The 27,327-nt window shown below is 40.0% G+C and overlaps 1 protein-coding gene across 4 annotated transcripts in view; it reads left to right on the top strand.

Annotated features, from left to right (window-relative positions):
• The window catches only part of PRDM5 (PR/SET domain 5), a 94,060-nt gene that overhangs the window by 24,893 nt on the left and 41,840 nt on the right, over positions 1–27,327 (top strand). For all 4 annotated transcript variants that reach the window (XM_072119338.1, XM_072119335.1, XM_072119337.1 and 1 more), the window contains 6 exons: positions 4,186–4,265; positions 11,250–11,334; positions 11,789–11,946; positions 16,689–16,782; positions 21,767–21,927; positions 22,598–22,691. In XM_072119338.1, coding sequence (XP_071975439.1) covers positions 4,186–4,265; positions 11,250–11,334; positions 11,789–11,946; positions 16,689–16,782; positions 21,767–21,927; positions 22,598–22,691 — 672 coding nt within the window. The remainder of the gene's footprint in view (positions 1–4,185; positions 4,266–11,249; positions 11,335–11,788; positions 11,947–16,688; positions 16,783–21,766; positions 21,928–22,597; positions 22,692–27,327) is intronic.

Here is a 27,327-nt window from a genome sequence, read left to right as displayed (position 1 = left end):
GTTAGATAAAGTATTTTATGTGGTTCATTTGATTTCAGTAGCCAGAGGGATCAGAAATGGGAGGTGATATTCAATACACTCTGAAAGTCTTTGCAAGCTTGAAACCGGAAAATCAGCTAATCAACCAGTTCTGCTAACTGAAAACCAGCTGAGTTAAGAAAAATAATCAGATGTTACTCTGAATCCCGTAGCATATGGCTGCTTTCCTGCTCAAAATAGCGCTTTGTGAACTGATCATGCTTTGACATCTGCAAATGTTTTGAAAGTACGATACGTTGCTTACACTTGATCCATGTCTGGTCCTTTTTTTACATTTATAAAGCTTTTAAGCACTATTTGACAAAGGGAAATGTAATCGCCAACACCACTGGGACCCTGGAAAAAAGAGGACAATGACCACCAAATATCCAGGGAAATGACACATCTGTCTTAGAATTGCACTTTAAATTTACTGAAACCAGCCGACTATAGGATTGACAGAACTATTAGTTATTTTGGGGTCTTCTAAGTTAATATTCTCTTTAAAGGGAGAATATTAACTAAAAAAATCTCTCAAGTACGTTATAAATGTTTCTTTTTTTAGTGCTTCCTCTTTCATGTTAAAACTTGTTCAGGTTCTTATAAAAATCACCTCCAATTATGTAATATGCAAATGAACTAAGAAGAGTTACTTTTTTACCTAAGATGAGGAGGCTGAAGAGGGACTTCAGACACCCCTTCTACGGTTCTGGCATCTTTGTAAAGACGAGAATCACATCTTTCAAAGTACATCAGGTTTGTGGTTCTGTAAGCTACAGAACTAGACATATAGGTAGGACATAGTTGGAAAGTACCGTATATACTTGTGTATAAGCCGAGTTTTTCAGCACAAAAAATGTGCTTAAAAACCTCACCTCGACTTATACACAAGTCAATTAAAAAAGAATAAACGTAATACTCACCCTCCCCTGACATCATCAGCGGCGACACCGCCGCATCATGGTGTGCGCCGGCCGGCAGATGACATGGAAGCGACTCTGCCGGCTATTACAGGAAAGAGAAGAAAGGAGAGGAAGCCGCACCGAGGATTGGGAGCCGCATCGAGGATCGAGGGTAAGTGAGTATCGTCGGAGGGTGAGTATTAAGTTTATTTTTTTTATGTGCTTGGCATACAGGAGGCAGGCTGTATACTATATGGGGCTGGCTGGCTGTATGCTACATGAGGCTGGCTGTATACTACATGAGGCTGGTTGTATACTACAGGGGGCTGGCTGTATACTACATCGAGCTGGCTGTATACTACAGGGAGCTGGCTGGCTGGATACTACAGGGGGCTGGTTAGCTGTATACTACAGGAAGCTGGCCAGGCTGTATACTACAGGGGGCTGTCAGGCTGTAAACTACAGGGGGCTATCAGGCTGTAAACTACAGGGGGTTGGCTGGCTGTAAACTACAGGGGGCTGGCAGGCTGTAAACTACAGGGGGTTGGCTGGCTGTAAACTACATGGGGGCTGGCAGGCTGTAAACTACAGGGGGCTGGCAGGCTGTAAACTACAGGGGGCTGGCAGGCTGTAAACTACAGGGGGCTGGCAGGCTGTAAACTACAGGGGGCTGGCAGGCTGTAAACTACAAGGGGCTGGCAGGCTGTAAACTACAGGGGGCTGGCAGGCTGTAAACTACAGGGGGCTGGCAGGCTGTAAACTACAGGGGGCTGGAAGGCTGTAAACTATAGGGGGTTGGAAAGCTGTAAACTACAGGGGGCTGGAAGGCTGTAAACTATAGAGGGTTGGAAGGCTGTATACTACAGGGGCTGGCTGGCTGTATACTACATAGGGGCTGGCTGGCTGTATACTACACCCTTTGCTTATACTCGAGTCAATAGGTTTTCCCAGTTTTTGGTGGTAAAATTAGGGGTCTTGGCTTATATTTGGGCCGGCTTATACTCGAGTATATACGGTAGATGTTTTTCTGCAGCCTGCATTCCCAACTATGATGCTGTTCAAGAAGACAAGATTATTAAAGGGGTTATCCGGTTATAAAAAATTAGGACCAGACTGGGGTGGCTATTTAAAAATAATAAACATGTACTTACCTCCTCCAGCGCCGCCGATCTCCTGCTCCGCAGTCCGTTTGATCCGTGCCCCTGTTTGTTTACAGGGGCACAGAAGCCGCGCACACGGAGCTTCTGGCCGGCAATGTGGCCGGCTTCTTCCCATCCGTCCTCATCTCTCAGCTTTGTAAGCGCTGGGAGATGGTGTCGGATGGGAGCTTCCGGCCGCCAGGAAGCTCCCTGTGCACCCTTGTAAAGAAACCGGCGCACAGATGAGACGGACCATGGCGCAGGACATCAGGGGAGACTTAACTGATAGGTCAGACTTCATTTAGCTGGGTTTTAGAGTCCCCAAACCTTTTTACTTTGGTTACCACGTTCCAGAGATGCTGAAGGGGGACTATGGCAGGAGACATGATTCCACTAGGATCTCTGCTGCATGCCCACTGCACACAGTGAAGCAACGTGTACTGACCATGACATCTCTGTGCTCAGTGTGCATTTGCCATGGGTCCAAGCAGAATCAAGTGACTACAATCCGCTGCCTTTTGCCCCCTGGAATCTTGGTAATTGGTGACCTCTGTAATGTGGTAACCAGCACAAGTAGGGTGAGATATAATAGGATACGATGCCTTTCAGCAATAAGGTATGCTGGTGGTTTAGGGTCCCCAATCCTGTTGACAGGTTTTTTTCTGAATGGAAAAAGATATCAGCACAGCAAACTATAGTGATCAATGGGAACCTGTCAATATCTGAATTTGTACAAAATTCACAACAAACAATTGTGAATAAATATTCCTTCCTTCAATGAAATTTACACTGTCAATGTATAATACCAATCTATGTTGACACCACAATAGTCTAAACTGCGGTGGGGGAGGGGGGATATTTCTGTCTTTATTGGTTCCAAAGGGACAACAATGATCAGTACTACTGACATATAAAGTATTATACATATAGAAGGCTTTTAGAACCTGAAGTAACAAATTTGCATATTTGCAATGTTCTGCACAAAGAAGACAATAGAATTCTATGATAAGAATAATATAAACCTGACAGCAGTATTATATTGTCCTTACCATAGACAGCATAAAATATTAACAGCCTTCCTCTTTTCCACTATTTATATGGCTTATGTATCATGCCAGTGCCCTTGTCTGAAAAATAGTTGGAAAGTAAGACAATCATTATTTTGAAGGGGTTCACATACATAGCATATAAACAATCAAAAATAACAACAGAAACTTAAAGACCCAAAAGTGGACTGAACTGGCACAAGTGAAAGAAGGACTCTGACTGTCAGGGCTAACAATATATGAGGGAAGCGTTGTCGGAATCCGTCAAATTGTCCGACGGCCCGCCTCTCCATTTGTGTCGCGTGAAACCGGCGTGATGCGCCAAAATCTAATTGCGTGCGCCAAAAATCCCTGTTAAATGCAGCGCAAAACGGAAATCGACGGGAAACCTGACAAAAATGCGGTCCCCGGACCCTTAGTAAATTAGCCGCATTGTGTAGAGGTGCCATAGTCGCATAATAATTGCACATTTTTCCAGAGTTCAAGAATTTGCGATTAATTGGGTTCTTTTATGCTAGAAAACTGGCTTAGAAGTGATAAATTCCCCCTTATGTGAGAGATGTGTGGAAGTTTGTGGACAACTTTGTCATGTTATCTTGTTCAACTGGATTGTTGTGGAACGGGTAGGAAGTTAGGAGCTGTCAGAAAGCAGACATCTCGAGAGAGATAGAGGGATTAGCCGGGCAGCAGAGAGAAGTATGGATTGGTGTACTGTTAGAGAGCAATGCTAAATATAATATACCACACTCAAATGGATATGTTGTATAGTAATGCTCCATAGTAAAATCCATATGATGATATACTTAAAGGGAACCTGTCATCAGAAAGTGGCCTAAAAACTACTACCAGTATACTGTCTAGAAGCTTTACACCTTACATATCATGTTTCTTTCATATCCATGGAATAGCTCCATTATTCAGAAAATCAACTTTGAAGTAAAATGTTAACTAGTAGTGTCACTATAAACATGATTAACATGACGTGTCTTCTTTTTTGAACTTCATTTAGTACAGATATAGCTCTTTCTCAGTACTTCTACTATTATTCCTTGCACTTAAAGCATGTTTATTTTATTCTAGGAAATTCCAAGAAGAGGTTGATGTGCACAGTCTGTAACAAAAAGTGTTCATCATCAGTAAACCTTCAAGAGCATCGAAAGGTTAGTGTGTACAGTTATTTGAAAATACAATAATGTCCCATTTTTAATTCTTGTAGCTTTAATTATAAAAATCTGAGAGCATCTGTTTTACATAATGAAAAAATAGTAATAATAATAATTCTTTATTTATATAGAGCACACAGAGTAACATATGATCAGTTCAACAACCCCAAGTAAACAGTTGACTTGCTCCGACTTCAGCTGTTTCAGTACAGGTTACCTTGGCCACAGGTGCAGCAGAAATGCAATTCAAAAAGCAGTTTCATCCATTTAAAAATTAACATGTAGCACAGCATATTGGAGAATAAACGGGCATAAAAGTAAGCAAGGCTACGCGTTTCGGTATAGACCTTGTTCATCGACTCCTAGCATCTGGAAACTGCTTTTTTAATTCCACATCTGTTTAACATGACAAAATTTGGCTTTGGCTTTCTGTTTCTACGAAGATCAACATTTTTCTCCATGGGTTCCGTAAAGAATCACTCAACCCCTTACCAAAAAAATACAGTATAGAACATGGACGTAGTCTCATATAGTTAAGCACTTTGACTGCTGCTGTGTAAATTCACAGCCCATTAGATGATTCTTCCGAAAAAAATACAATACCATAGCCATATTACTAGATTCAGTGTCGTAAACAGGTTTTGTAAGGTGACACAATGGGGCACTACTAAGGGTCCAAACGCCGCACTTTCGTCGGGTTTGCCGAATTTTTCCGTTGTGCGATGAATTGTCCCGGGATTTTGGCACACGCGATTGGATTTTGGCGCATCAACGCCGGCTTGCACGCGAGAGAAATCAGGGCGTGGCCGTGACGGATTCGGGAAAACCGCAGAATTTAAAAAACGATATGTGTCGCAAGATCAAGCACTCACATGCACCAGGAAGAAGAAGGTGAACTCCGGTGGACCTCAGCGCAGCAGCGACGCCTGCTGGAAATTGGACGCACGGACGTTAGTGAATCGCGCCGGACCGGAATCCTCGTCTGACACCACACCGCAGGGTCGCGACAGGACAGGGTAAGTAAATCTGCCCCATTGGGTAGTTAAGATTGAGAACATACTGATTAGACCTGGACATGTTTGTAAATCAAACCACATTCTAATTGAGCTTCAATGTCATCCTTCATTGTAAGTTCTTACAAAGCCGTCACCTGAGCATTGATAAGGCGGTGTACGTGGGGTGTATGTGGGGTCCAATCAATGAATTGTAGCTTTGATGCTGCCTAACCCTTTCATTGCTAGGGACTTACCCTAAACAACCCATATGTAATAAAACAATTTCCCATGGTAAATTTCCCAAGGTTGACCTTTTTATCTCATCCCTGAATTCTGTTAGCATCTATATGTGTAAAGGAAATCCAAATGAGGTCATTTCAGTGATTTTCTGTTAAAGAGCCTCTGTTTTAACAACTTTGACTTTCAGGTCTATCATATGTCATGAAAAAATATTTTGACTCAAAATAATGGAAAATACAAGCAATTAACTCTTACAGGATTCAGCCCTTTATCATTTTCGTGTTTCAGTTTTTTACTTCCCACATTCAAAAAGCCATAACTTTTTCATTTTTCCATTTACAGAGATATATGAGGTCTTGTTATCTGTAGGGCTAATTATGTGGCGATAATAAGCCCAGACAAAATTTTTTTGGTCTCTGTGACAATTGGATTTTAAAAATTTTGGATTGTCATAAGAACCAGGATTAACAATAAATCTTCATTACAGACACCTGTGATAACTGTTATAGCTGTTTATTGTAGCCTAAGGCTAAAGTACAGTAAATTACCAATTTCCAGAGGTCTGTATGTAACTAGGGGTCGTCTGTAAGTCAGGTGTTCTTAAGTAGGGGACCGCCTGTACTAGGAAGCTTTTAGCATTTTGTCGAGTTTAGATGACATACTGATTTGAAATTTGTCATGTAGGAGCAGCGTTAGGCTGTATTCAAACAACCGCCGCAAGCTTGCAGCCATACATACGTCTACCATAGATGGCAATATGCGCCCGTACCGCTCCGTACACGGGGAAAAGATAGGACATGTCTTATCTTTCCCTGTTTAACGGCGCTGTTCGTCATGCATTGCTATGGAGAGGGGAAGGGTCAACCCTCCTCCTCTCCATCGCGGCGAATGTATGCCCTCTTGACTGCGGCCCGGCGGGCATATGTTCGTGTGCATGTAGCCTTAGAATACTATCTGCGTGGCAAATCATTTACTGTAGAAGATTTTGTTTTCAAATATTAGGATATGATAGAGTGTTTATGATACTCATGGAATTTTCTGTATCAGGAAAGAGCCATCATTCCTGCCATAAAGTATTATAATATAACATTAGTTGAGTAGCAGACATTATTAATCCTATTTAGTATTCTTTTAGCACACTGTTGCAATAATTTGGTTATCTGATTCTTGCTAATGGCTTCCTACACAGTTAAAATTAGTATTTATGCAAGGCACAGGGAATTGTTTCCAGAAGTCATGATTCTTTGTAATTTGTGGGAAACTGGCTCACTTTAAAGGACATCTACCACCAGGATCAAGGACTGTAAACCAAGGACACTGATATACTGGTGTATGACCCCTCTTGTAGGATCTGCTGTTCTCTAGGCTTCCTTTGCCCTTATTTTTCAGATTTTTTTTTTTTTTATCATTCTTTATTGTTAAGATGATTCAATAATGGTGTACATACAGTTTATAACATTTATAGTTACATAGAAGTCGAAAAACATAGAACTACTTACCTCGGCCCCGCTTCATCTTTAGCATCTCTTAACTTGAATTCACACCTCTCGCGTTACGTCACTTTGTTCTTTAATGCTCCCATTATGGGAGAGAGAGAGAGGGATGGTTCAGGGGCGTCTATAATTAGCAGCCCGGAGCATTGGACATCCTGTCGCTGTGCTCTGTGCTGCTAATTATAACTTTCTTTTCTAGGTGAACCCCCCCATGTCAAGACAGCGCTGGGATGAAGATGAAGAGGAGCACAGGTGAATGTTTTTAGTTTTTTTGTTTTTTGACTGGATTATTACCTTTAAGACAAAAAGGCTTTAAAATTATGCAAATGAGTTTGAGCATTTCCAGGCTCCATTAACACCTATGAAGCCCCTTCAGACTAATTCAAACTTAATCATAAAATAATAAACTTTCAAATCCAGTTTTGTTTAATATAATTTAGTTTAGTCTTTTGTAACACCAAATCTCAAAAAAGCAACAGCTTTTACTCCAATTAAAATTGAAATTTATATATGTTTATATATATATATATATATATATATATATATATATATATATATATATATATATATACACTCACCGGCCACTTTATTAGGTACACCTGTCCAACTGCTCGTTAACACTTAATTTCTAATCAGCCAATCACATGGCGGCAACTCAGTGCATTTAGGCATGTAGACATGGTCAAGACAATCTCCTGCAGTTCAAACTGAGCATCAGTATGGGGAAGAAAGGTGATTTGAGTGCCTTTGAACGTGGCATGGGTGTTGGTGCCAGAAGGGCTGGTCTGAGTATTTCAGAAACTGCTGATCTACTGGGATTTTCACGCACAACCATCTCTAGGGTTTACAGAGAATGGTCAGAAAAAGAAAAAACATCCAGTGAGTGGCAGTTCTGTGGGCGGAAATGCCTTGTTGATGCCAGAGGTCAGAGGAGAATGGGCAGACTGGTTCGAGCTGATAGAAAGGAAACAGTGACTCAAATTGCCACCCGTTACAACCAAGGTATGCAGAAGAGCATCTCTGAACGCACAGTACGTTGAACTTTGAGGCAGATTGGCTACAGCAGCAGAAGATCACACCGGGTGCCACTCCTTTCAGCTAAGAACAGGAAACTGAGGCTACAATTTGCACAAGCTCATCGAAATTGGACAGTAGAAGATTGGAAAAACGTTGCCTGGTCTGATGAGTCTCGATTTCTGCTGTGACATTCGGATGGTAGGGTCAGAATTTGGCGTCAACAACATGAAAGCATGGATCCATCCTGCCTTGTATCAACAGTTCAGTCTGGTGGTGGTGGTGTCATGGTGTGGGGAATTCTTTGGGCCCCTTGGTACCAATTGAGCATTGTTGCAACGCCACAGCCTACCTGAGTATTGTTGCTGACCATGTCCATCCCTTTATGACCACAATGTACCCAACATCTGATGGCCACTTTCAGCAGGATAATGCGCCATGTCATAAAGCTGGAATCATCTCAGACTGGTTTCTTGAACATGACAATGAGTTCACTGTACTCAAATGGCCTCCACAGTCACCAGATCTCAATCCAATAGAGCATCTTTGGGATGTGGTGGAACGGGAGATTCGCATCATGGATGTGCAGCCGACAAATCTGCGGCAACTGTGTGATGCCATCATGTCAATATGGACCAAAATCTCTGAGGAATGCTTCCAGCACCTTGTTGAATCTATGCCACGAAGAATTGAGGCAGTTCTGAAGGCAAAAGGGGGTCCAACCCGTTACTAGCATGGTGTACCTAATAAAGTGGCCAATGAGTGTATGTGTATATATATATATATATATATATATATATATTATATATAAAACTGACCCAAACCTTCACATTTGTTAGTCTCTATATGAAATCATGGGCATATTTAGAAAGAGCCTCTTCAACCTGTTAAAGGTGACCTAATACTTTTACAATTATTCACATTATGCAACGTTCCTATTAGTTCATAGAAAGGCAAATTTTTTCAGATTTGTAATGAGATCCTCTGATTACAATTGTGTGCCTTCAAATTGTGCGTAGCAAATTGTGGCCTTTACTGGAGTTTCCTGTGTCAGGCCCACAGTGCTGCCAGATGTGGGAACAAAGCTTTAGTAAATGATGTACCCAAGAGTGTTACATTTCTTTTTATCCAATTTCCACTATTTACTTTGACTCAACATCCCACTTCACAGTGTTATCCACAGAAGTAAACAGACCACTAGGCTCTCCAATTGGTTTAATTATACTTGTCTTTGATAAGAAAGGCGACACATTTTAGTGTTTATTAACCATATGAAACCAGGATGGTTTATGTGTCGGTGTCATCACTTGATTAATGTTCCATTTTCTTGGAAAGTGGTTTTATGTAACACACAAAAGGCCATAATTTATTTTTCATTTTATGCTAATTTGCTGGAATTTGCTTTTTTTTAGTCTTTTTATACTTCTCTACTTTTTATTCAGCTCTGGGAATGTGAGATAAGGGATCCCATAAAACGATTGTATATTATGTAGGACCGTTGCACTGATAAACCTGCATGTAAGCTGTTGAATATTGCTATGCTATGTTTATAGAAATTAAATGGATTAAAAAGAAATCCTATTACCTTAAACTACGAGTGTCTCTAGTACGTACATTTTTGAATATACAGAATGTGCTGTCATTATGTTGCTAAAGTTCTTAGGAGCCTACACTTATGAAGGAGGAAATAAAAAGGTCTTATCACCGTATTTTTAATTTTAAAAAAATGTATTTTATTTTTATGCTATTTAGATAAACTGCACCCTAAGATTCAGTATTGCCTTAAAGAATGTATCAGATTTTATCAATCCCTAAATGAACTTTCAGTCATTTTGCCCTTTTCAACACACACTTATCCTGTCTATAGCAATCTAAAATCGGTGGAGTTCTGTAGGTGCAGTTAAATTCATATTAATGTGAATAGGATCTGAGCTGCAGTTAATGTTGCTGGATACTACATAGTGAACAGAGCTGGACTTCTGTTTTTCTGTGTGCATGAAACAGTTGATTGTCGGGTGTCTGTTTCTCATACCCCAAACAAACTAATATTCATAACCCATCCAAAGTAGGAAGGTCTACAATGTCCTATGTGGTAGTGGACCCGCTGGACCACTACCACATCTAAGTGGCACCTGGTTTTCACCAGAGCCAGGTGCAAAGCGGGTTGGACTTACTGCGGCGTGGTACCACTAGGTTGCTCCACAGGTGCGACTTTGTCTGTAGTGACAGCCAAGGTGTAGTACAGAGTCGAAAGGCAAAACTCGTGGTCTGGGACAGGCAGGAGCTCGAGACAGGCAGCTCAGGATCAGAGTCGGGTCACAACAGGAAATCAGTATAAATGCACAGGGCAAGGAACACAGGCTTAGAAGCACAAAGATCTGGCAGGGGACACAGGAAAGGGCAGGACATTTAACAGAAAGGGCAATTATCGGCGCACTGGTCCTTTAAATCTCCGGGGGAAAAAAAACGGAAAACCACTCAGCACAGGGATTAACCAAGATATGATCCTGCATCAGTGTAGCTACAGCATTCTCTAGGTATGTTTGCTTCATACTACATCAAATCAAATGATAGCTTTCCTTTAATCCTTTGTGCATTTAAGAAAAAATGAATCTGGCTTTTTATGTTTCTTTTGGAGTAATGGCTTCTTCCTGGCAGAGTTATTTTTCAGACCATGTAGATACAGTACTTGCTTCACTGTGGATAATGATACTCTTACCACCTTCAGCCAGCTTCTTCATGAGGTCTTTTGATTTTTTTTTTTGGGATGATATGAACAAATATATACTAAACAATATTGTGAAGTTTTTGTATCAGTTCTTGATGATCTGAAGGATCTCTGCGTGCTGTTATTCAATTCTTTACTTCCAGGGGATAGAAATCTGTCAGGTACATGGCTTGTTACAGGACACAGCTCTGATAACTGTAGGGTGTATCCATCACATTACCAGGACATATTGTTACCCTATTCCTATTACATGATAGCAAGCAGAGATCTTGTATATCTTGTATGTATTTAGAAAGCATACAAGACAATTACCTTTTCATTATACCATAAATGCCTCTGTGTTCTATCTAAGCAACCTTTGTATAGTTAGTATTCTGATTTCACATTTGTTTGAGGAAGCCTCCGTCATATGATATATCAGATCAGAGTTTAGAGAGGAATGTCCGATGCTTAATTCTTGCAGAGTGAGAACAGTCACATTTTTAATTATCGTTAAACACTCGTTTTACAGGTTCATGAGATCTATGAATGTCAGGATTGTGACAAGAAATTTATCTCAGCTAACCAGCTCAGACGGCATATGATAACTCATTCAGGTAAAGCCACCCTCCCCCTTCATTCTTATTGCCTTGTGATTTGCTATGAATCTATTGCTTTATCAGGGGATGTATATTTCGTGTGTATTAATAGAGATGACAATTCTGTATTTTGGAAGATTTTTACTTTTGTGTTATCCAATAAATGCAAAGCACATCTTCCAACTTATAATCTTGTTGTAAGTAGTCTTTGAAGTCATTCTCTTTTGATTTAAGCTAGTTAATGCGATGTCGGGTTTGGGAAGATTATTGTGAAGAATGTGCCAGTGTCTCGATATTCCATCCGTTATGAACCATCAAGTTAAAAAGGGCATAAGATGCTTTTCTAATTGGTTAATCTTAATTGGACTGACTTAAATGCAACAGTCTCTCTGGAACGGACTCTGTTTGCCTTTCATCTTCTACCTCCTTTTGCATGAACAACAGATTAAATGTCCCCAATCATTTTCTGCAGAGAAGCGCCCCTACACCTGCGAGGTTTGCTGTAAGTCCTTCAAACGACTGGATCAAGTGACCGCACACAAAATAATACACAGCGAGGACAAACCTTACCAGTGCAAACTCTGCGGGAAAGGCTTTGCACATAGAAATGTTTACAAGAATCACAAAAAGGTAATTTCCATTCTTAATATACTGAAATGTAAGCAGATAATAGATTGCATGTGTCATCTAACACACATTTTATGGAAGGATAATGGCGAGTATCAGTCCTATATTCTTTGCTAATAAATAGACACCAACACTAACATTTGCTTTAATTTATTGAAAAACAGTTAGATTTATTTGATGTTACTATTTAGTCACTCAGTTATTGAGATTATCTTAGACCTCATGCATTCATATTGTATACTAAGACGTAAAAGGGCTCCCATACTTCAACATGGGTCCTGTATTATACCTCCTGCATGCCTTTTTGTCACGGTTGCTCCTGCGACTCATGTCCCAGGTTGCAGGTGCATTCGTGCCCCTCTTTGTGCCCCAGTGTTCGCCCTGGTTCACTCATCTGTCCGCGCTCCTGCTCTGCTTCAAGCAGTTTGGCTCGCCCATCCACCAGAAGCAGAGCAGGATCTGAAGATTTAAAGGGCCAGCACACTTTTAATTGGTTGGCCTATCCCGGACTTCTAATAAGGCCTAACCTCTCCCTTCAAACCCAGTCGGATCTTTTTGCTTGAGAAAGCGTTACCTGCTTGTATGATTCCTGTTGTGACCTCTTGCTATGTTCCTGACTTTGATTCTTTGCCGCCTGTCCTGACCTACCGCTACGTCCTGGCCTACCGCTACGTCCTGACCTTCTTCCTGACAATGACTCCTTCCTGCCGATTTTGTACCTCGCCTTAGCTGCCACTGCAGGCAAAGTCGCGCCTGCGGAGCGACCTGGTGGTACCACGCCGCAGCAAGTCCAACCTGCTTTGCGGTGGGCTGTGTTGAAAACCGAGTGCCACTACGCTCCCAGGTGTCGGCTCTGTCAGCGGTGGTCCAGTGAAACCACTACCCCTGGTCCCTGACACTTTCCTTATACACAGACATATGGGGGGATATTTATCATGGCTTCTATGCAAGAAAATTGGCGTTGAAGCCCTGAAATAATCACAGTTTGTCATTGAACCGCCAGCAGTTGTGATTATTTCCCCCTATTTGCCATCTCCATGCCAAGAGGCCATTGAGCGACGTGAGGATGGGTGCGGCTGAGGAGTGTACCAGCCAGGGGCATTCCTTTTACAAGTGACTGTTCACTTGCATTTATTTCTACTCCAGGTCCTACCAAAATAAACAGTTTGCAAGAGGAAGGAGCCATATGATAAATCCCTCAATGTAGTTTATGATGGATCCTGTAGAATACTTAACAGAGGAAGAATTTTAGGATGGTCCCTTCATATGCCAGATGTATATTCTGTAGGTTTTCTTGTGGAAAATATCCCATACCCACCTGTCAGGTTCTGTTCTGCTGCTTCCAGGAGCATTAAAGGAGGCTTTTCATAGTTAGCTTTTGGGCAGCTCATGACAATGATACCTTGGTGGAAATGGACAGGATAATAGCTGGAAAAAACAAAGACATTTCATGTTCAGTGATGTGTGCCCTAGATAGATGAGTAGCTTCTTATTTAAACCATACAATAAAAGATGGATATTATGAAATCCTCCTCCAAATATTGGTGTGTTCACATAGAAAGTAGAGTAGTTGCAGCAGATGATTTGTTGTGATGTCACTGGCTGTCTGCGGGATGTGGGTTGGACAGCGGGGTGGATATTGAGTGCAGGGGAGGCGTGCATAATTAGTGAATGGTGGAGCCATAAGGCGCTCAGGTGACGTGAGCCTCAGGCTCATTTATATAATTTTCTAAAGTTCTTTTCTCTGGAGTACTAATGTTCTATAACTATCCAAAACAGTGCCACCGTGAGCTAAAGGTAACAAGCAGGCTTTTTTAAGGACAGTTCACCATCAGTAATGGTAGATGTCCTTTAATGGCAGTTATTGCATAGTCAAATACACCAGATTAATGTCAATGGATACGTGTGCTGTATGTGGATAAAATAACAGCTTACATGTTTCTTATGTAATTGATGTAGTTCATATGTAATTGATGGAAACAGAGTGATGTGTATGATACCCCAATATACTCCAAGTGTTAACACCGCATCTAACTATTTTTTATTATAATGCACAATGTCTTGTGAATTCTGAACATATTTGTGCAAGTGTAACTATTTAAATACAGGGCAGTCTATGAATAGTTGTCAAGTACTCAAAGTAATCAAAGTATTAGATGGATTACTGAAAATACACCAGTACTGTAAGGGCTCATTCACACAGAAGAGCTGCATACACTTATGTGGCAGTGAACAGAGGCCGTACACCTGCAATGCTTCATCAGAATCCACATTAGTGGATATTTTCGCCGCTGGGACAGGTATTTAACTGGGAATTGTGTTTCACGCGATCAGATTGTGGGGCGGCTGTACTGGCTTTCATGCGACAGAAATCAGGGAGCGGGCCGTCGGACGTTCTGACTGATTCGGACTGAGTTCAGGATTTAACTTTCAAATTGTCTCGCAAGCCCAAGCACTTACATGCACCACGAAGAAGAAGGTGAACTCCGGCGGACCTGAGCGGGGAAGTGACACATGCAGGATATCAGGCCCATGAATGACCCTTCAGGAATGTACAGTAATCCATTATGTAAGCACTAAGATAAAAAATACTAAACGTTATGTCACGAGGAACGGGTGAGCTTTATCAAGTATATTTTCAAGTATATTTTCTAGACCTCTGCTTACTGTCATTCTATTGTAGGCTTCATTGTTTACTTCCTGTGGATAAAATCCTGGTCATGTGATGTCACAATCAGCAGATTATAACACACAGCACTGCTTACACTCAGGGATATAAACAAACCGTGCACCTGTGTGACATCACATGATCATGGACAGATTTCTATTCACTGGAAGCAAACAATGAATTTTCATGTGGAATGACAGCAAGCAGAGATCTATTCCATGGGAAATTGATACAGAATGTATATTGGAAAATTGTATAGCGTTTCATCATACAAACAATAACATTTATTTGTGGATATGGGACAACCCTTTCAGCAATGGTTGCAAGTGCTGCTGTACCAATTCAAACTGAAACATGAAACATGCTTACAGATGTGTCATTTTTGGACACTGAAGTGTAAGGAAATAAAATAGCAGGAGGTTGTGAGGTTTCACAAATTTGGTTAGGATAATGAAAGGGATTTTAAAGAGGACCTGTCTCCCAAGAAAAAAGCACTAGGAGCTGCTTACTAAAGCGCTACCCCATTTTTAGCGGTTATAAACTGCTAGCTGTATCGGAACCCTCCAATAAAGCTAGCAGACACTGCAGAGCAGTACAGTAGGAATGTCGGACCGAGCTCACAGTGGTCCAGCGTATTCATGATGGGGCGGGACTAGGAGGCGGTGACTGACGCATGAAGCCCAGTCACCGCCAGCCTATGATGTGGGAGGGGCGGTCCGGGGAAGAAGCAGCGCCTTGGACCACCCCTTCTTGAATACGCCGGACTGCTGTGAGGTCAGTCTTGCGTTCTTATTGTACTGTGCTGCAACCTCTAATAGCTTTATCGGAGGGTTGCGATAAAGCTAGAAGTTTAGCACTGCTAAAAATGGGGTAGCGCTAGGAGCTGCTTTCTTTAGTAAGGTCCTCTTTAATCTACAGATGTATGTGTTACTCTATTACCATCAGTAATAACTAGCACCATGTCAGTGGCATTAGTGTTTCTCTTGGCATATTTCTAGATGGCACTTTAATAAAGCTCTCGTTATTCTTTGATCACGGCATTTTCTTAGTTTCCCACACCTAGTAATGCAGAACTTCCCAGGCTTTCTAATAAGTGGACCGTTGCAGAGGGTCAATGCAGCCAAGCGCTTACAGCTAATGATAATTGTTTTCTTCTGTAGCCTTTATGTCTCTATCTGTCTACTGCTTTTTGCAGTCCACTTACTACACATGTAGCAGCTGTGCAAAGAGCACTGGCTAAAGTGATGTGGGTAGTTTCCTTCCTGGTATGTAGAATTCTACCTTTGTCTGAGATATGTTATGGCATAAAAGGTTGCTATCTGTCAGTGACGTCTGTACGCCATATGGAAGAGAATTACAGGACAATTCCTTCTTTCTGTATGTAGTTGTCATAAATCACGTATCTGCAGGTATTCTTTCACCTGCATTAGCCTGCTGGAAAGTGCGCACTTATATTCACTCTTTGTGAATGCATGTATTGAATACTGTTCCATCATGTGATGATTGATACCTACATAGAAATATGTAATTCATATATCCATAGTTGTAAAACCGTGTCAGTAGGACTGCTTTTTTATATAGTATATTTCTATATAGGGCCACATTTATAAGGACAATTATGGCATACAAATTTCTTCCTAAATAGATAACTAGACTGATATAATAAAGATGTATGAGCAACATTTAAAATACAAGTAAATAAGTTGTGAAGACTTTAATGTATATTTTTCCTGTAACTTCCTATCACAAAATGAAATCCATAGCTATTGTTGTAAAAAGCTTAATTGTATTATATCATTATTTACCAGCAACTTGCCGATAATTGCATGTCCTATGTATTTTTCTTTGTTAATTGAAGAATTCTGTGGGAAATTTAAGAAGGGCCAAGTTATTATAATCATTAAGATTCCTTATGCAACATCTAGAAGATTATGAAATGTTTCCGGAACCTTTCTATAGACTCTCCAAATCCCATTTTACGGGGTTTGCTTGTTGCCACTGTTATCGCTGTATCTAGGCTTAATTAATTTGCGTGATCTTTTTACCCAGACCCTTCTTCTTTCTACCCTTTTTACAGACGCATTCAGAGGAGAGACCATTCCAGTGTGAGGAATGTAAGGCTTTGTTCCGCACTCCCTTCTCACTGCAAAGGCACCTGCTAATACACAACAGTAAGTGCTAATTTAAGGGCAAAAGGACAGCATTCATTTACATGTGTATATCTCCTTTTCTTTTAACCTAATAGGAATTGCTCTCTTCTATTACCCCATATATTAGTGAAAGTAAAAAGATTAATTACATAGAATAACAATGTGGCGTAAATTGGTAGGCTTTAACTAAAGACATGGTTGCAGGGCAGAGAATACACAGACCTTTCCCCCTTATTCTCTTCAATTCTGGTATTTCCTTTAGTTAGGGAATGCACATTGCATATCTTGGGATGTGCGCTTCATTCAGCTGTGTCACTATAACAATAGAGGAAACACATCACAAATAAGCTGTAAGTGATACCTTTAGGGTCAGCTATTCTCTATTTAGTTTGACCTATGCAGCCACAGGTTTTGCAACAATATTATATTGTGTGTAATTTGATAGCCATCATTATGGAGAAAAGACCATTTTTTTAGAGGGAACTTTTCAGCTCGGTCACTTATATACTACATAATAAGCATGCTTTTTTTTTTTTATAGAAAATCTGTGGTCTGAACACAAATAAATCTTCATTCTAATTCATATGCAAATTAGTATTTAGGTACATGATGGATGTGGCTGCAAGTTACGCTGCATATTATTTTTTCCAGTTTGACTAAGACCGGTCGTACACAAAGGAGTTGGAAAAGATATATAATATGCTGGCATTAAGTGCGCCAGTGTGCCCATTCAGTGTGGAGGTGGCATAAGTGGGGAAATAGACGCAACTCCTGGCTGTTTGCTGAAAGTTTGCAGGTTATGGCAGGCTTTTGTGCAATACGTAGTAGCCACGTTGCCCCCTACCCAGCATCCTCCATGCCGCCTTAGTGCCCCGCTCCGCAGCCACTCCAGCATCCACAGTGCGACCACAGTGTCCCTCCAGCTACCACATTGCTTCACTCAGCATCCTCCAATCCTGGCAGCCACAGTGACCCTAGTGCCCCCCTGAAGCCACCCCCCCCCCACTCAGCATCTTCTGCGCCCCCATAGTGTCACCCCAGCAGCCCCAGTGCTCCCCAACAGCCCCAGTGCTCCCCAGCAGCCCCAGTGCTCCCAGTGCCTTACCAGCACCACAATTTCCGCAGCAGTAATTTTCTGTGCTGTGCTGCAGCACTGTACATGCTGGCTCTTAGAGGAGTGTTCCCAAGAAGACAAGATTCTTAAATATATTCAGGATAACAAAATAACACATTGTTTAATTCACTGTTATTAACAAAAATACATATATATAATTCCAACCTGCCTCTATCCGTAATGGTGTTTACAATTTTGGTTGCTTCCGGATCTGACTATAAACTGATTCTTCTCATGAATAGCTTCTCTCGTCAACACACTGCAGTGGTCTCTACCTCCTGCATCCTGCATTACCAGACCATCTCAGACAAAGGCACTTCCTGCCAGTAAGCAGCAGTGTGCAGATACTCTACAAGCTACAGATAAGATAAGATCACATCTGGTAGGGAGGCATATAGCTGAGCGGACATAGTAGAGCGGTGTGTGTTATGGGTGAATTAGCAAAATATGTCATTGTGTGTAATATCCATCTTGTGAATATCTTCATCTCTCATCTCTCTCATCTCTCTTTTCTATGTGTAATATACTAGTAGACTGTTCAGAAGCTAAATAAAAGTGTAGACTAACCCTGTACCCTGATAATCTAAGCACATTGTCAGCACACAGCATCTCATAGCACAAAAGAAACATGAAGTGTCTGCTTAGAGAGTCCCCTCCTACATTCTGGAGTTTTACACTGGCCATCACTGAGTTACAGGAGCTAAAACAGCAATAAAACTGAGTAAAATTTTAAAGTAAGGGGGTTATAAACGATCGTAGAAACATCACTAGGGGATTAAAATTTTAGAACTTTCTTTCATGGGCCCTTTAAGCCGACACACTTAATGATGTCAACACAACATGTGTGCCGACTTCAGAGCCGGCGCATACTGCGGGCGCATAGTGGAGCAAAGAAGAAGACTGCTGGTGTTGCTCCAGGAGAGGGAGGAAAGGTAAATACTGGAGGTACCCTGCCTCTATTCTGCACTCCCGACGAGCGCAACAAAGGGGCTGGTAGCCAGAGCTGCTATCATCCCTGCCTCCTCATCCTGCCGCAGTCTTTTTTCAAATCATGAGGAGTGCCTGTGATTTCCCTTCCGGCCCTGCGTGTACCCAGGTATGAGCAGAGCCAGAGGGGAGATCACAGGTGCTGCGCATGCGCGTGATTGATGGTAAGGAGGCAGGGGTTACTTGATGAGGTGGCATTGACTGTGGCTGCCTGCTTGCCTGCTGTTCCCCAAACCCCACTCCCTAACTAGTAGCTGTATTTAAATTACTTTATTTTTCTGGATAAAAGAAGTGTTGGCCCTTTATAAAGACATGTGCAGAAAACATTCAAAAGCCCATTTGGTGGTTTATTTGCGATTCACCTGGTGACAGGTTTCCTTTAAGGCCGTTGCCTTGTACTTTTTGACACTCTTGTGATAGGGACTACTTATATTATGGCATAGCATGAAGGTGTGTTGTAAATACTTATTAATCTCCACCTAAAAATATAAGCATTAAACCACTGATAACAAATACTAAGAACCTCAACAATAAGAAGTAAAATGCAATGAGGGAGCATCCCTTGTCTTTAGTGGGGTGCAGTTGTGTTTTATCATAAATCATTCTATCCTATAGCCTTTTAATGCTTGATCTTGTCAAGGTCTAAGTACATACTAAAATATTTGATATGGACTGTGTCTGATGGCAAGGCCAAAGCATCACCGTGATCAGGCACATAGAAACAATATGAGAAACTATGCTCTTAAATGTTGTGTTTCCCCACATTCCAGCAACAGCTGAGACTTCACATTCGGGAATAGAAACTATCATCTACCCACTGAAGGATGGGGTACAAAGCAGTTAACATATCTGTGCAAAATAGTAGTATTAAAATATTATTTTTTGCAGTTATATAGAGATTTTATCACTAAAATGAATGTTGGTCTTTATATAGGTGCTCATATATTAAATCACATATTGCATATTTTATCAATACTTATAATATAAGAATATACGTAGTATAGTATAAGAATATACGTAGTATAATATAAGAATATAGTATAAGAATAAAATCTCTTCAGTGCTCTATACAGATAATTTGAAACAAATAGTACACTAGTAATATTTCATGCGTCTTCCTTTGAAACAGTCCTTTGTAGTCTTGATAGCTTTCAGCCAAGCTGTATTTTGCTATGACAATAAATATTATAGATATTATGTTCTAGTCCATATTGAGCAATGCATTCGCCTTCTGCCTTTAAAAAGAAGAAAGTATGTAAAATATTATAGTTTTCATTAGATTCCTAATAATAGCACAGGAAGACATCTTATTTATATCCTGGTGAGATCAAGAAGAAGTCTTGATGAATAGACCTATAAACATCCTATATAGTCTAGGCAAACCACACATTTATTATGTTGGCTCCACTGATGATGAAGGAAACGAAGATGTCTTCTATCTCCGACACAAAACAAATCCTCCATTGGACACTTCACAAACAGAGAACAGACATCTTTTTCCAATTGGCCACTATCATCCATCTGTACTCCATTAAGGTACATGTGGTTACGTTACCCAAGTTCTTCTTCTCTATAGATCTGTTAAATTATTGCAAATTATCCCATTTTGGTTCAAAACAGATCACATATTAGCTACATCACAAAGCTAAAGAATACAAAGTTCTATCACTTTGCTGACATGTTATCAAAATATTTACATGGGGCTTTAGCTGATAATTAACTATTTAGGCAGATGCCAGCAATTCCAAGTAGCAGGAGTAAATGAATGGCGCGTGACTATGTAACACATCACTAAAGTGAAAGCCTAAAGAGACAGGTATTTGACAGTAATATTAGTTGTATTGAAGGCCATGTTTGGAGAAGAATAATTTGGATGAATCGGCAAATAATCTCAAAGGCACCCGACTTCCTAGACATAAGATATAGAAAAATATCAACTATATCACTTTCAAGATGCCCAATTTCATTACTTGAAGATTAAACTTATTTCAGAATTACCTGTCTCTTCTTTTCCATAACACATAAGGGGAGATGTATCAAGTGCTGTTGCATTGTGAGCACGCGGTAAATGTATTTCCACGGGGTATACAAAGAGGCTACGGCCTATAACAGGTTCTGCCTATCCTAGAATTGTGGTATAATCGGCAGTAGCAGCGCGCAAAGGTTATAGCTAGTGTATTGGCATGTGGCATCTCGTGGCATGTAGTTAGCGTAGGGGGATAATTGTGCCTGAGGATTGATTTCCAACGATCCTGTGACCAGATTTTTAGAAATAAACCTAATGAAAGGTTCTCATAGCACTAAACTAACTCTTACCTGCACTGATTTTAGCTAAAAAATGCATAGTTCCTATCTTTAGCAAAATACCTGGCACCCAGCCAAAGAAGCAGCATTTCCAAAGGGTGAGTGTTATTCATCTGGGAAGTCTGTCAGTGCTGTGCACTGCCAAAGGGAGTGGGGATGAGCATCATGTCAGGAGACATGAGCTGAGAGAAACACTGCCTTTTATGAATAACACACATTCTTGGAACTCGCAGCTTATGAAATTCATTTTCTGGGAATAGGAACTATGGATTTTGTTTAGCTAAAACGGTGTGGGCAAGAATTAGTATTGTGCTATGAGAACCTGTTAATAGGTTTATTAGTGAAAAGCTGGTGACAGGTTCCTTTTAATATCCATTCTTGGGGGATAATGCAGACTAGACTGAATGACAGTTACCAAATCTGTAGTGCTAGAATTGGTAGGTCAGCCGATAAATATAGTATAAAATACACTCCATAAATAGCTCAAACTTTAAATATTATTCTTATCTGTTGGCTATTTCATCATAATTGAGTTTATAATATTTTCACAGTGTTGTGAAGTTAATTCCGTATTAACTTTTCTCTTGTCTTATTTCCAAGGTGAACGTACTTTTAAGTGTGATCATTGTGATGCAACGTTTAAAAGGAAAGACACATTGAATGTCCATATACAAGTGGTACATGATGGGCATAAGAAATATAAGTGCGACCTTTGTGACAAAGCTTTTGTGACTCCATCAGTACTAAAGAGCCACAAAAAAGTAAGTATATGCTTTGTTGCAAATTGCTGCTTTTAACAATAATTAGTATGATCAAATGTTAAAGGGATTTTTCAGGGAAGAAAAAGGAAGCGTATTCACCCTTATTCACCATGACTCCTAGTCTCCTCAAGATAAAGGTGCAATGTTATTTTAATTAGAATATATACATTTAGCTATAAAGTTTCATTGGCCGATATATTCAGTTGTTGGTACATTGGCTACATATGGGCTGTAATAATCCTAAATTACCTCTGTTTGCTGCTATCCAGCAGACAGTCTGATCAGCTTGTAGTATTTTGGAATAATAAAGTTCCTTTTCATCTGCATTTATGTGACATCCCTAATTTTGAATTTCATCAAAACCAAGGATGATATACAAAAATAATAGAAATAATTTGATTGATAGATAATGTAGAAGAGTTATTTCCCTATACATTGCAAAATCTTGTACATACCCTGGGGACTGCCTGTACTAGGCTTTTCGGTGCAAATTTCCAAGGCATAATTATTGTTACTCAAGAAAAATCGAACCCAAAAAGTTCAAATAGAGAGATAGTAGCAGACAGAGCTTTGCACTGGATGACGTGATTATTATTTATGTGCTGTACAGTATGTCCTGCTAAGTGCTTTTTATGAATTTAAGTTATTTTAATGAAATTAATTCTTGTAGACTCACACAGGAGAAAAAGAGAAAATTTGTCCGTATTGTGGGCAGAAGTTTGCAAGCAATGGGACCCTTAGAGTTCATATACGGAGCCATACAGGTATGAAAATCTGTATTGTCCTGGAGGGACAATAAACATTCATATAGAATTATTTTAGCGAACTAGTTTTATGTGTTATTGATTGCAACATTTATAGGATAATTATAGTGCCAAAGAGGATACTCTAAACGCCTCCCATTGTGCTCTCTGTGGCTCTATATTGGTTAATAAGGGTCACGTGATGACTGCTCTACATCTGCTACTTTCTTTCATGTGCTTATGGCCACATTCCTATTTCCCAGACCCTGGTAACTGTACCTATGTCCAGCCGAGGAGAGACTATGGCATCACTGTTATTTTGTCTCCTTGAATTCTGATTCCTGTTTTTATATATGAATGTGTTATTCGTGGGAGAAAGTAAATATATTGGATAATAAAATAACTTTTTTTAAATTAATTTTTAACCTTGTAAACAACAATCTTTAGGACCATCTTTTCATCATTTTATCATAATTGTCTATTGCTGCAGCAGCTGCATCCAGTGTTTGGTTCAAACATGGATGCAGCTGCTGCCAAAATAAACTTTAATATCTTAATATGCAAATTTCTTTCAGAGGCTACTAGGAGTAGCCCGAGACAGCACGGGGGGGAAGGCTACTCTACACCCTCAGAAGTCCTTTTATAGCCACCGCCCTGCTTGCCTTTTCAAATGTATTGCACATTCTCCGGCACTAACAGAGCTATGCACAAGCACAGTGGCTTATGTTCCTGTGCCAGACATGCATCTCTATCCTGAGTTCGGCACTTGCACAGTAGCTCAGAGTCTTCGGGTGGCGGCCACCGGCATCTGAGAAAACTATAGGATAGATTGGCGTGTCCGGCAGAGGAAGAGGAGCGACTGCTCTTGCGCATAGCACTGTTAGTGCAGGAGACATGCGAAAATGCCCCACGCCCCAGTAGGCCCTGAAAGAAATTTGCATATTAAGGTTTTAAAGTTTATTTTGGCAGCAGCTGCATCCAAGTTTAAACCAAAAACCGGATGCAGCTGCTGCAGCAATAGACAATGTGCTCTGATTGGTTTCCATGGGCAACTAGAACATTTTTACCTCAAAAACTTGATGATAAACCTGCCCCAATATGTATTGGGAACTACTTCAAAAAACTGTTTTCCAACGGTAGATATCCTTTAAGCACCAGTCTTAATACATGTCCCCCAGTGTGTATTGATTGATAATTTTGTGTGAAAATAATATGAAGAGGTGCAAAGTCCTTTCATAGATTTTGTCTTATTGGTTTTACATAATTTTCAAACCTGCTAGTAATAACCTGCAAACAAGCCAAACCTTGATTCCTCATACAAAGCAAAGGTCATTGCAGTTACCTCCAGAAATTTTACAAAAAAGTTATAAACTAGATACACAAGAAAACGGTACAAAATTCACCAAAGGTTTTTGAGCAATAAGTTAATTAAATACTGTAACCCCCACTGAGTAGAGCTCAGAATGCTACTAATGTGTGTAGTAGTTATTTATAATTTTTTTTAGAATAATAATAATTCCTTTATTAATTTGTTACATTTATTTGTTCATTGAATTTCTGCAATCAACGTATTCTTGTATCTTTGTTATCATAGAGTATTAATATCACCACTAAGTTAAATTACAGAAATCGTTCACAAAAGCTGCCACCTCTAGTTGACTATACATGGCATTTCTGCTTATTATCATCCTCACATATTCCCCACAAGCCTTTCATCTCTTTTATCTGAAAATATGCTATCAGCACTTTTGTGGTACCCTGCTTCTTGTTAAGGCTGAGTCTCCTTCGTGCTAGATCTAGCATTGCCTCAATCATGCAAACACTTACAGAATGACAACAATTTTTTCAATTGGTTTATCTACCCAGCACAACTCTACGGAATTACCCATGGGTCTGTTTCATTTGACATTACCTCTTATATAATTCCCCAAACTGATGTCAAACATTATGTAACTAGTGGTATTTTCTACACTTTTTGTTAGACATATCTTCTTTTTTGAAAAAGTCTTCAAAATATTACATTGCCAACAATTCTTGATAAGAAAAATTAATTTTTCACAGTCAATGTTTTATTTGTTTAATCTATAAATATAGCTTCCATTCATTAGATGCAGCTTTAATAAACAATTGTATGCATAATGGGACATCTCTGTGGGAAATACTTTATGATAATTAGATTCTTCTAAGTAATAGGAGTAAAACTAGCTTTACAAGCAGAAGCACATTATCAACAAAGTGGCTGAGGATGTCTTATAATTGAAGTCATTTGTTTTAAAGATGGATTTTCATGTGGAAAATTGTGCTACAGTTTTATTAAACTGGAATGGAAAACCTATTTATGCCTAACACGCACATTGGTACAGGAAAATGGATCTATTATGGAGATGGCCAATTTAGAGAATAAGAATACAAAATGCAGGTTTAAGTGTGTAATGGAGTAAACAAACATGGACAGGGAGGAGGAACTCCGGCTCAAAAGTAAACTTCAATCCAGGTAGGTAAAATCGAAGAGACTTTTATTGGAGATATACAAAGAATGTGATAAAACGGATTGGCATGGGTAGTGGGAAGGGTCCCTGGAATGCCTACGCGTTTCGGATAAACTCTGTATCCTTATTCATGGCTAGTGAAGGTCAGAATGACTAACTATATATATGGACATCAGAAGGGTCACACCCGCACCGAGGGCCAATCAGCTCGAAGGTGAGGGAGTGATCCGGAAACATTAAAACTTGTTAACAAACTTGTTTACAAAAACGTGTTTACAAAACTTGTTTACAAACCATCACATACATTTTTAAGATAAGAACATAGTTATGCATCATATTGTAAAGAGAGCAAAATACATGTTGATTACATGATAATAAATTCATTGCAGTTTATATCTGACAGATTACATCCAAACGTTTGTTTAAACCATTGGGAACCATGGGAAGAGGATTTTCTGTTTTCAGCCGATAACCCGTTTCTCTCCCATATCAAGTGGTATGGTCGTTATATAGATGACCTGCTCTTGGTATGGGAGGGAGCGGAGGATCAAGCTGAGGACTTTGTCAGATTCATAAATAATAATAATATGAACCTTAAATTTACCTGGTCCTTGAACTCCCATACTATGCATTTTCTGGACATTTCGCTTTGGAGTGGTGATATGGTTAAAATCACTCCATATGTAAAACCCACTTCCACTAACTCCATTCTGGAAGCCACCTCATGTCACCCCCCACATGTCATCAAAAACATCCCTGTTGGTGAACTGATTAGGTTTAAACGTAATTGTACAAATCCCTCCGATTTTTTTGATTACCAGTCAGCGAGTACAAAAAGACTTGCAGCAACGAGGTTATCCATCATGGATGCTTCATAGGGCATCTAATATAGTTGATAACTTTCCCAGAACTGATCTGTTACAGACCAGTAAAAAAAGAAAAAATAAGAGTCATAATACCAATAAATCTGATGCCCACATTACCTTCTCCACCTCGTACAGTGACCAATATCCACAAATTGTAAAGATCATTAAAGAAATACTTACCCCTATTACAGACAGATGATTCTATCCCCAGTTTTTCCAGCAACAGTATTCGATTTGTTTCCAAAAAGGCACATACATTAGGAAATATTCTGTCACCTAGCCTATTTACTTCAAAAAATGACATCAAAAGGAACCACTGGTTTTCCACAACAGGTTTTTTCAAATGTGGTCATAATAAATGCACTTGTTGCAATCATGCTACTCCAGCACGGTTTTTTCAGTCTATGTGTACACAGCAGAAGTACAATATTCATAGTTACATAAACTGTAATACGAAATATGTTGTGTACATTATATACTGTGAAACCTGCAGAGTCCAATACGTAGGTTGTACGAGCGGTGCCCTAAAAACACGCATCAGGAGACATCTCTCTGACGCTAAAAACAAAGATATAGTTAACGTTTCCATGGCATCAAAACATTTTCGCACCGTCCATGGTGGTGACTGCAGTTCCTTTTCGTGCCTTGGCATAGAAAGGATCTCCAGTTCGCCGCGTGGAGGTGACCGGAAAAAGAAGATGTTCAACAGGGAAACATACTGGATTTTCTGTCTGGAAACTCGGGTTCCCAATGGTTTAAACAAACGTTTGGATGTAATCTGTCAGATATAAACTGCAATGAATTTATTATCATGTAATCAACATGTATTTTGCTCTCTTTACAATATGATGCATAACTATGTTCTTATCTTAAAAATGTATGTGATGGTTTGTAAACAAGTTTTGTAAACAAGTTTGTTAACAAGTTTTAATGTTTCCGGATCACTCCCTCACCTTCGAGCTGATTGGCCCTCGGTACGGGTGTGACCCTTCTGATGTCCATATATATAGTTAGTCATTCTGACCTTCTCTAGCCATGAATAAGGATACAGAGTTTATCCGAAACGCGTAGGCATTCCAGGGACCCTTCCCACTACCCATGCCAATCCGTTTTATCATGTTGTTTGTATATCTTCAATAAAAGTCTCTTCGATTTTACCTACCTGGATTGAAGTTTACTTTTGAGCCGGAGTTCCACCTCCCTTTCCTTGATTAAGTGCATCCTGTGGAGCGGGCGATATCCGAGCTTGAGTTCACTTCTCCACTAATCCACTGTGTCCCAGGTGAGCTGACAGAACTGTTT

Source organism: Engystomops pustulosus, chromosome 1 (genome assembly GCF_040894005.1).
Source record: "Engystomops pustulosus chromosome 1, aEngPut4.maternal, whole genome shotgun sequence".
Taxonomy (NCBI): Eukaryota; Metazoa; Chordata; class Amphibia; order Anura; family Leptodactylidae; genus Engystomops; species Engystomops pustulosus.
Note: the sequence above shows the minus strand (reverse complement) of the source record. Positions and strands in the feature narration are given on the sequence as shown.